At 38.6% G+C, this 11,230-nt stretch overlaps 3 protein-coding genes across 3 annotated transcripts; all 3 read right to left on the bottom strand.

Moving 5' to 3' along the window:
• Positions 1–59: 59 nt before the first annotated feature.
• On the bottom strand, positions 60–2,562 carry LOC133694458 (ornithine transcarbamylase, chloroplastic). Its single transcript, XM_062115967.1, has 5 exons — positions 2,281–2,562; positions 1,524–1,858; positions 1,161–1,292; positions 790–1,065; positions 60–457 (listed from the first exon to the last, which is right to left on the bottom strand). The coding sequence occupies exons 1-5, from the start codon at positions 2,489–2,491 to the stop codon at positions 275–277; spliced, it is 1,137 nt and encodes a 378-aa protein (XP_061971951.1). The 5' UTR covers positions 2,492–2,562; the 3' UTR covers positions 60–274.
• Positions 2,563–6,723: 4,161 nt separating this feature from the next.
• On the bottom strand, positions 6,724–7,518 carry LOC133694251 (uncharacterized). The gene is made up of 2 exons (XM_062115744.1): positions 7,447–7,518; positions 6,724–7,359 (listed from the first exon to the last, which is right to left on the bottom strand). Exons 1-2 carry the CDS (start codon positions 7,516–7,518, stop codon positions 6,724–6,726), a joined length of 708 nt encoding a protein of 235 aa, XP_061971728.1.
• Positions 7,519–7,723: 205 nt separating this feature from the next.
• Positions 7,724–9,809, bottom strand: LOC133695487 (dihydroflavonol 4-reductase-like). The gene is made up of 6 exons (XM_062117504.1): positions 9,604–9,809; positions 9,350–9,519; positions 8,846–9,040; positions 8,577–8,736; positions 8,287–8,479; positions 7,724–8,197 (listed from the first exon to the last, which is right to left on the bottom strand). The coding sequence occupies exons 1-6, from the start codon at positions 9,719–9,721 to the stop codon at positions 7,903–7,905; spliced, it is 1,131 nt and encodes a 376-aa protein (XP_061973488.1). The 5' UTR covers positions 9,722–9,809; the 3' UTR covers positions 7,724–7,902.
• Between the last annotated feature and the right edge of the window lie 1,421 nt (positions 9,810–11,230).

Here is an 11,230-nt window from a genome sequence, read left to right as displayed (position 1 = left end):
ATCTGAAAGAAAGGATGTTAAATATAGATTTGCGAAGAATGTAAATTTGAGGCTGACGATTGTAACTCAAACTGGCAGCCAGATAACTGTGTTCCTTGGAAAGAACCGAAAAGTTCCAACCACAGTGATGAAGTACCGTCCGTCTTCTCAGTTCACACCATTTTACAACCAAAAGGGAGAGACAAAATAGGCAGAGCTACGGGTTCTACCCACAAAATCCTAAAACTATTCAAACTGAAATGAAATTGACTGGATTAGGCATGCTGATACGAGATTACAAACCAAGCGCGTGTAACATTATAGCATTCTGTGCATGCATGCGATTCTCAGCTTGTGGAAAGACTATGGAGTTTGGAGCTTCAATGACACCATCAGTAACCTCCACACCCCTTTCAGCTGGTAAACAATGCATGAAATAAGCTTTTGGGCCAGCCAACTTCATCAGATTTTCATCCACCTGCAATATATTGCATTGAAAAATGGAAATCAGGAACTGAGATCCACACTAAAATAAATTCAAGAATTCACTGTAGGCCTAATCTTGTGCATCACTGCAAAACAGATCTTTAGGAGAGTTCAAAATGAAGTGATTGCAAGCACACAGAAGGTTTGCAAACTTGGTGGCAGGCAATATCATGGGTGTTTCTCAGATTCAACAAGGAATAGAAAGAAACATAGTAAAATGTATAGACATGAAATCAACAATGTCTTAATTGGATTTTACTTATTTTCTGCACGAGAAGCTTAAAACATTTATAATCAATAGTTTGGGAAAATCGGTCTATATACCTGAAATCCTTGAAATACTTGGCGACGGTGTGCAGCCTCTTCCTTTTGCCCCATGCTGGCCCACACATCAGAGTACACCACATCAGCTCCTCTAACAGCTTCCTGTGGGTCATTAGTAATCTCGATCTTGCTGATTCCAGCCTGCTGTGCCTTCTGTACGGTTTTTGCATCTGGTTCAAAACCTTTAGGGCAAGCACAGACAAAGTGGAAAGGAATCACAGCTGCCAACAGCAGCCAAGAGTGTACAATGTTATTCCCATCCCCAACATATACAACCTGAATTTGTAGCCGTGGACAGTCAGGTTAGAATCGTATGCAACCGAACCATGCATATACAAAATAAAACTACATTAAAAGCACAATGAACTAACCTTAGTTCCTTCCAACCGGCCAACATGTTCAATTATGGTGAGGGCATCAGCCATTATTTGGCAAGGATGGTTATAGTCAGTCAGGCCATTAATAACAGGCACTGTTGCATGTTTTGCCAGATCAAGAATGTCCTGAAAAAGAACAAGCAGCTGCATTTGCAAATATCCTCATGCAAGGAAAAATCTTAAAAACTAACTTAAAAACAACACAAAATCCCTGACCACTTGCTTGTTTTCAAGCCACAAACCTTTACCGAATTCTGCACATTTCAGTTTATGCAACCCCACATACATGAAAGGAATTAACCATAGATTAACTATCAGAAGGAATTTACCATAAACATAAGAAACTCACCAGCATACCTGATGAGCAAAAACACGTGCCATAATTATATCGTTGTAGCGTGACAAAACACGAGCAACATCACGAGTTTCCTCTCGTTTACCCATCTGGATATCATCAGGCCCTAAATATATAGCATGGCCTCCAAGTAGGAAAAATCCAGTCTCAAATGAAACTCGTGTCCTCATGGACGGTTTAGCAAAGATCATGGCCATTGTCTTCCCTTTAAATGGAAGGAATGCCCTGTCTCCAGATTTTATCACTGCCTTGACTTCTGCAGCCCGGTCTAAGATCTTCATAATAGTCGCTTTGTCAAAATCACTGATGTGCAGAAAATCCTCCATCCCTGCTTTTGCTGTAAAATATGGAACAAAATATGACAAGACATAAAAGCTGTAAAATATCTTGCTGTAGACTACGAATTGCAGGACGTGGTATTTGAATTCGAGTAAGATAGACATTGAAATGTTCTATTAATTAGGTTAAAAAAAACCTTTGCGGCTTCAAAAAAGGTCCTCCGATCTAATCCAAACATTTCTTGGAACGTATCAAGAATCTAGTGCGACTCCAAATACCTAATCTATCAACAACCTAAAAACATTTCTTCATCTATCAATACTTTCCAAATCCAAACTCTAATTCCTGCATTCTCCTTATCAAACAATGCCAAAAACCTAATTCCAACTAAACATACAACTGATTAAACAAATAGCTGCACACGAAATGACATTTGGACGACAATAAAGAAAGAACATCACATCACAGAATGAAACGGACCTGGACCGTTGACGGAAGATGGAGGAGGAGGAGAAGTAGCAGAGGATGAGGAAATCTGGCACGAGATTCTTCCACGACTAGCTCGAGACGGCACCGACACGACTGAGAAGCGGGAGCATCGAGAGAGAGGAGTGGTGGACAAAGCAGAAGATGAAGAGGAGAGAGAGACTTTTTTCGATGGAACTGCGCAGTGACAAGAAATCGCCGCCATTGTTTTTGGTTTTCTGCGAAGAGAGTCTGTTACAGTGAGTCAGTCGGAGACTAGAGAGTGGGTGGTGCGGTTTAGGGGAGGGTCGGTTTATAAATAAATATATATGACCAGCTTACGTAAATGCCCCTGGATTGCCTAGACACGGCGTCGTTTCTTTCCCCCCTCTTAACAAGTTAACTGGGCCTAGATGCTGTTATATGCCGTGCTGTTATTTGAGCTATGTGAAGAGAATGATAATATTGTATTCTGTATATTGAATAGTGCAAAGAAGCACGGCATATATATACAAAGTTTACATATAATCAAATCTATTATTATAGAAGATATTCTAGGAGTTATTATAGGATTAACATTGGTGAATCGTAATCCCATTGATTACAGTATATCACCTAATTATGTGAGATTCTTTTCTTCAATACTCCCTCTCAAGTTGGAGTGTATGTTGATCACTCCTAACTTGCCCAGTAATGTGGAGAACTGGTTTGAACTTAGTGGCTTGGTGAAGATGTCTGTTGGTTGCTCCTTGGTCCGTATGTGCTCTGTTTTAACTAATCCTTTTTGCACCTTTTCTCGCACCACATGACAGTCTATTTCTATATGCTTGGTTCGTTCATGAAACACAGGGTTTGAGGCTATGTGTATTGCCGCCTTATTGTCACAGAACAATTTTGCTGGCTGCTCATGCTTAACATTCAAGTCCTTTAAAATGTATTGCAGCCACGTTATTTCACAGCATGTAGTAGCCATGGAACGATACTCAGCTTCTGCACTCGAACGTGATACTGTACTTTGTTTCTTTGTTTTCCATGAAATGGGAGCATGTCCAAGAAAAATATAATAGCCAGTTGTTGATCTTATAGTGTCCTTACAACGAGCCCAGTCTGCATCACAATATGCCCTTAACTCCAATGATCCTTTTGAAGGTAAGAGAATTCCCTGACCAGGTGCTTGCTTGATGTACCTCAATACCTTGTGGGCTGCTTCTAAGTGAGGTTGCCTGGGTTTGTCCATGAACTGGCTAAGTATATGAACTGCGTATATGAGATCTGGCCGTGTGATGGTTAAATAAATGAGACGTCCAACCAGTCTTCGATATTGGGAGGCGTCTTTCAGTAGGTCTCCATCTTCTTGTGTAAGTGTCACATTTTGTTCAGCTGGAAACCGTGAAGGTTTGGCACCGAGGAACCCTGTATCTTCAAGGATTTCCAATGCATATTTCCTTTGACATAAGGAAATCCCGTGCTTGGATCTTGCTACTTCTATTCCCAGAAAGTATTTCAATTGTCCCATATCCTTTAGTTTGAAGTGGCTTGAGAGAAAGCACTTGGTCTTTGTGATGTCTTCTAAATTGTTCCCTGCTAGAATAACATCATCGACATAGACCAACAAAGCTGTGAAGATACCTTGATGGTTTCGGACGAACAAGGAATAGTTAGACCATGATTGCTTGAAGCCGGCTGATTTGAGGGCTGAGGAAAGCTTCAAAAACCATTGCCTTGAGGCTTGCTTCAGGCCATATAAGGATTTGTGTAGCTTACAAACCCGATTCTCCCCCTTTCGTCCGAAGCCAGGAGGAAGCTGCATGTAAACATCTTCATAGAGATCTCCATTGAGAAACGCATTATTGACGTCCAATTGATGAAGGTGCCAATTCTGCATGGCTGCAAGACTGAGTAAGACGCGAACTGTTGTGAGCTTAGCAACCGACGCAAATGTTTCCCTGTAATCGATCCCTTCAACTTGGCTGTAACCCTTGGCTACTAACCTGGCCTTAAAGCGCTCAACTGTGCCATCAGGATTATACTTGATTTTATATACCCACTTACAACCAATTGGGCGTTTGTGAGCTGGAGGAGAAACCAAACTCCAAGTCTTGTTAGTAAGGAGTGCTTGAACCTCGTGTTGCATGGCTGCTCTCCATTGCGGGTCCTTAACTACCTGAGAAAATGAGGTAGGCTCTCTTTGTATGATCATATTAGCAGTGAAGGTTCTGTGAGGGGAAAAAAGATTAGCATAAGATATGACATGGGAGAGGCTATGAGCTGTACCTGAAGAGATGACCTTGTTTGGGGAAGCTGACGGATCGGGGCGTGAGGGGAGAGCCGCATCAATATGAAAGCCCTGCAATGCAGTTGGAAGTTTTGTGGCGCGAGAAGACCTGCGTGGTTGTGGTGAAGGCAGTTGGGGAGATTGCAAAGGTGATGAAATGGAACTAAAGGATGTGTCAGGTGCGAGATTATTTTCAGAAGGAAGAGAGGAATTGAGATCTGTGAGAGGAGGAGTAATTTGGGTAAGTGGAGTGGAAATTGGATTGGATGGTGGAGTAGTGTCAGGAGAATGATGGTCAGCGGAAGAGTAGGGATTTTGAGGATAATATGGAGGAGAAATTGCAGGAGTGAAGATTGGTAAGTGAGGCAAAGAATGGGAAGCAGAATTTGTTTTAAAAGGAAACACATGCTCAAAAAAAATCACATCCCTTGAAATGAGGATTTTCTTTGTTGTTAAGTTATAAACCTTATACCCTTTTTGGCCATGTGGATAGCCAAGAAAAATACATTCTGTGGACCTGGGATCAAATTTGCTAGGACGGGTCGGGTGTGTAGACACAAAACATTGACATCCAAAAACCTTTAAATGAGAATAACCTGGTTCCTTATGAAAAAGGTGTTCAAATGGTGTTTTTCCTTTAAGAATTGGAGTCGGTGTCCTATTGATCAAGTAAGCTGCAGTGAGTATGGCATCACCCCAAAAATGTTTTGGTAGAGTGGCTTGAAAAAGGAGAGCTCTAGCTACATTTAGCAAATGTCGATGTTTGCGTTCAGCCACACCATTTTGTTGTGGTGTGTTAACGCAACTAGTTTGGTGGATAATGCCTTTAGATGAATAAAATTGGGAAATCTTAAATTTTGGGCCATTGTCACTCCGTACGACTTTAACACTTGTCCCAAACTGATTTTCAACTAAGTGAATAAAATGAATGAGTAGAATACGTGCTTCAGATTTATGTTTCATCAAATATACCCATGTGCTTCGTGAATGGTCATCAACAATGGTTAAAAAATATTGTGCACCAGAATAAGATGGGACATGATAACCACCCCAAATGTCAATGTGAATTAAATCAAAGCAAGATTCATTACGTGTAGTGCTTAATGGAAAAGGTTGTCTAGTGAGTTTGGCTAAAGGACAAATAGAGCAAGTACTTGAAATACAAGTTTTATTGGCAAGGAATGAAAATAATGAAGATGCTTTATTTGAAGGGTGACCAAGTCGTTGATGCCACAAGTTGTCTGTGTTGGTGTGCACTGCATTGCATGTTCCTTTTGTTGAGTAATTGAGACAATAATGGCCCTCCTTCTCAGTTCCCGTCCCAATCATCTTCCCCGATCGTAGGTCCTGTATGACACAAATTTGTCTGAGAAAGATAGTAATGTAGAATGAATCAAATGCTAGTTTGCTCACAAAAATCAGGTTAAGATAGAAGAGTGGGACGCAAAGAACATTATGAAGAACAAAGTGTGGAGAGAAAGATATTGTGCCAATATGAGTAACGTGTGTGGAGGTTCCATCAGGAAGCTTAACCCAACGGTTATGGACTGATTTTAGAGAGGTAAGCAAATTTAGGTTACAAACAATGTGATCACTTGCACCACTGTCCAGTATCCATGTGGTTTCTTTATTACTGTGTGCGAACCGAAATGCTTTACCTGAGAGTTCCTCATAATTTGGAATGTTACCAACTAGATTGGCTGAGGCAGACTTTGTTTTTGTTAAAAGCTGACTGAGAAGTTGATGACACTCCTTTCGTGAGAAGGGAAAATCAGGCAAAGCTTCCTTACTATTATTTTGAGGAGCTAAATGATTTGCTTTCGATCTTGTTTGTCCACCTGCAGTAGCATTCTTTCTTCTTTGGCAATAGTCATAGGTATGTCCTTTTCCATTGCAATATGTGCATTTGAGATGAGCTCTGCAGTTCTTTGTGTTGTGATTATTCATGTTGCATTTTTCACAAAATTTAGCTTCTTCTTCTGTAGAGTTAAAATCACGAGTCATCTTTTTTACTGCAAAAGCAGATGCTTCTGGTGGTGTCGTCGACTTTCCAGTAAAAGCCTCTGCCTGCTTTTCATGATGCAAAACCATTGCATAGGCTTTGTTCAGGTTCGGAAGGGGATCCATGCCTATTATATTGCTTCAAGTCTGTGCATAGCTTTCATTAAGCCCCATCAGGAACTTCATGGTCTTTTGTGTCTCCATGAAAACCTTAATCGCGGTAGCTGCCTCACAATTGTAAGGGGGAACGCACAGAGGGCATCCTTCTCATCCCACAGGCTTTTGAGTTTCGTGAAAAAGGACGTGACTGAGTTTGTACTTTGCTCACAATCATGAATGACATTTTCTATATAGAACAATGAAACAGTGTTAGTTTGAGAAAATCTCTCTTTCAGTTCCAGCCAGATACCTCTTGCGTCCTTGCAATGGATGACACTGCCTGAGATATCTTTCGATATTGCTCCCAGCAGCCAGGTTTTCACAAGAATGTCACAGCGGTCCCATTGTTGTTGCTCATCAGGATTATAAGTCGGTCTCTTGAGAGTTCTATCTACAAATCCCTTCTTGTTTTTGATAGTAAGTGCCATGCTCATTGATTGTACCCATGTTGTGTAATTGTCTTCCATCAGCGATTGTGAAACGAGGACAGCTCCTGGTTGATCTGAGTGATGGAGAAAAAGTGGATGATTGGAGTTCTCCCATGGTTCTGAGGTCTTGAAAGAGTTTGAGCTCTTGTTCTGTTCAAGAAGCTTCTGGTCTTCGTCACCAGCCATGAGGTATTTGTTTGTGTGGATTCCTAGTTTTTCAGAACCAATGCTCTGATACCATGAAGAGAATGATAATATTGTATTCTGTATATTGAATAGTGCAAAGAAGCACGGCATATATATACAAAGTTTACATACAATCAGATCCACTATTATAGGAGATATTCTAGGAGCTATTATAGGATTAACATTGGTGAATCGTAATCCCATTGATTACAGTATATCACCTAATTATGTGGGATTCTTTCCTTCAATACTATGGGCTCCGTACCTTGGCACTTCATGCTAATGAAACTACACCGTTTTAAGGCATGTTAAAATGTATATTTTCCATGGAAGATAGCTTAATAAATTTGATGAAAAATTTTTGATAATAAATTTCAGCAAGCAAGAATAGTGCATGAGCAGTTGGACCTTATTTGAGAAAAAAAAGTGCATGAAACTGGCAATCAACTGGGCAATAATAGCCTTGCACTACAAGCATGGTACAGAAAAGCCCTCTGAGGCAACTCAAATTGAAAGGCAGAACATGGACACACCAAAATTATTGCAGACTGCATAGCTTGTGCCATTGACAATCATCTAATTAATAAACTAAGGGGCCTCAGAATCGGCAGGGACCCCTCCGTTTTCTTTGCTTTCCTCAACGGCTTGTTTTTCATGAGAAAGGGGAATTGGTCCCTTTTTGCTGCATGTTTCCACAGCACCTACGAGCTTGTCCTCGGCGGCTTGTTTTTCATGGGAAAGGGGAATTAGTCCCTTTTCTCTGCATGTTTCCACGGCACCTGCGAACATTTCCTCCAAGCTGTATTTGAACTCAAAGCCCAAGTCCAGCAGCTTTTTGGACGAGAAGACAACACTCGCCAAATCCTCGTCGATGTCTTTGAACCTGATCACAACAGTGCTTTGATTAATTATCCCGGATATAGAAAAGAAATTACTATAAAGATTTATGGTTGTGTTAGGTGAGAGGCTAACTTAGCAGGAACGTTATATTTTGGGTATTTTTCTCTGAGTAATTTGGCAAGATCATGAATGGTGGCTTCATGCGAGGAACAGATGTAGCGGCCCTCTGCTTTTGGATTCTCAAACAGAACTATATGAGCTCTGCAGAGGTCATCCAAGTGTACATAATTCCCCTGCTTTATAATTCCATAATGGGCTTCGTTTCCTGTCGCCACAAGAGAAATATTACCCTCTGTGTCACATTTAAGAACAGTAAATTAATAATAATTAGCACAAAAATGGGAAGGAGATATCAGATATACCAGTGATCAGAGAAAGGGCGGTTATAAGACTTGGTGGCATTGAATGCATGATGAATGGGCCAACAACAAGAGGTGGTATGACGCTGATAAAATCCAGGTTATTCTCTTTAGCATACTTCCATGCAGCTTGCTCAGCAAGAGTCTTGGACACAAAGTACATCTGGTCACCAAGGTAAATTTTTTAAAAATATTATCTTGTTAGAATTTGAGAGTTGAATTTATGCAGCAAAGGAAAGAAAGGGGAAATTAAATTGTTTGATAGCACTAACCCATCCAGTCATTTTTACGGTCTCGACAAATTCCAAATCACTCCAGCAGCTTTCATCATACACTGGTTTTTTGTGTTCTTCAACATCCACAGTTCCTGCTGATGATGTGAATACTATCCTTCTAACAGTTTTTGCTTTGGCGCATGCTTTCATGATGTCCAGCACCCCATTGATTGTAGGCTTGATCACCTCATTCTGCCCAAGAGGAAAAATATCTTAGAACATGATGATTCTGTATATTGATGTTAATTAAAGCAATAGCTGGATGATTTCCAGTTTAATTCCAGTATCCTTTTCTAGCAATAGTAATGTGACCATCATATTAGCTTTTCAAAAGTGATTTTAAAAAAAATTAAAAATAATATTTTTTAGTATTTTCAGATGATTTTAATAAGCTCGTCATACTGTTTAATAACCATCATTAGTCTAGAAATTGAAATGCTGGCATCGCCATTGGCAGAGAGCTATGACCATTTCCCAAGCTTGCAAAGTTAGAAATCATACCTCAGGGTCCTTGGACTCAAAATCCATGGGAGTGGCAACATGGAACACACCCGTGCACCCTTGAACTGCTTCATCAAAACTCCCTTCTACAGAAAGATCAGCTTTCCATAAAGTCAAGTGGGTATCAGCCTTGGGCAATTCCAGCAAATGCTTCACCTTCCTTATGTTATCTATCAACGAGCAATTGTTGAGAAAATATTATAAACCAAAGCTGTAAAAGAAATCATTTATAAGATGGTTTGAACGAGGCTAACCAGGGTCACGGACGGTGGCTCGGACCGTATAACCTTTCTCTAGGAGTCTCATTACGAGCCATGATCCGATGAAGCCAGAGGCACCGGTTACACAAACAGTTTCAACTTCTACTCCCATGTTTAATTCTCAAGCTGATGATGAGTAGTAACGGGGTCAGCTAGGAAATTGAAAGCAAGTAAGGTACGGTGTGTAATAATGCTAATCTCAGCATTGATTTGTTTTTTTATAGACACACTCTGCTTCTTGGCCCACCACTTTCTTTGTCCTATACAACCTACCAAACACATTTCAGCATTTCAGTTTCATCAGAGATCCCAGCGGTGATCAGCTAGGCTAACGGTCTTACCTCGTGCAGAATGGGGGTTGCAGCTGCCTACTTTACTTGTCTTTTGCAATTCCAACATAATTTAATATTATCTCGACCAATCGATATTAACCACATCTTAAAATATTATTCAACATTATCATAATTGATTAAAAATTTTATTTGGGATCCATTTAAAATTAATTATGATCTTATTTAGTAATTTATCAAAATATAAATAGAATAATATTGTTAAGATTTTTCTCATAATATCGAGTATATCCAAAATGGATCTCTAGTATGTCCCTAATAAATTATTATTTATCTTTTATTTTTTTCTCTTATCAGATTACCTTATATTATTAGTCATTAGATCTTTAATTTTATTTTTTAATCATTAAATATTTATAAAATTTTGAGTTTACTGTTAATTACTTTGTAAAAGAGAAAACATCACTATATAACTATTATTTTTAATTGTAGTTATGTATAGAATAGATATTAGAAAATGTGGATGTGTTCTGCTGTTATTTTTATTTTTTAATAGTAATTATATATAAAATCAATATTGAAAAATATAATTATTTTTCAAATACTTTTTCAATTTATGTCATTATCCTAAAATTTGTACCAAACTATGTCGTTTTTCAAAACATCCCTAGTTTCTTGCTTATTTGAGTTTTACCTTGTCTATCTCTACTTGCCACATGCCGTTTACGGGTTATAACGAACAAGTTCTTTAATTCAGCAAGCGAATTCAAGGAACAATAATCAGGTTAGTGACCACCCTATCTACCCACGAATTTCACATTTTAAATTAAATTACTTTAAAAATTAATTAACTATTGTCCTCAAGAGGTAGGTTAGGCATTTAAGTTTCTTCCAACAATAAAAATATTCTCGTGTATTGCTTGAGAGTAAGAGTTGGTTTGACATTTTGGTGCACCGAGATGGAGATGTTTCTAAACTAACTAGATTTTGAAAGGTTGTTTAATTTTCCTTCCTTAAACATGTTTTTTTTTTTTTTGTCTCTAGTAATGGTAAAAACTTGAATTAAGAAAAAATTATAATTTTTAGTGTTTTTTAACTTGTATTTTCAACTCATAACTGTAAAAATTACTATAATATTGTGTTTAATATTATAGTACAAAATTCTTTTTAGAATAATTTTTTGCTTGAAAATATATTTTTTGTTATTTTTAATATTAATATATCAAAATCATATAAAAACACTAGAAAAAATATCAAATATCACTTTGATATTTTTTTTCAAGGCAAAAATACTTTTAAAAGTAAATTAAAAGAAAAAATCTCAAACACCC

Source organism: Populus nigra, chromosome 5 (assembly GCF_951802175.1).
Source record: "Populus nigra chromosome 5, ddPopNigr1.1, whole genome shotgun sequence".
Taxonomy (NCBI): Eukaryota; Viridiplantae; Streptophyta; class Magnoliopsida; order Malpighiales; family Salicaceae; genus Populus; species Populus nigra.
This window is presented reverse-complemented; position numbering and strand designations above follow the sequence as displayed.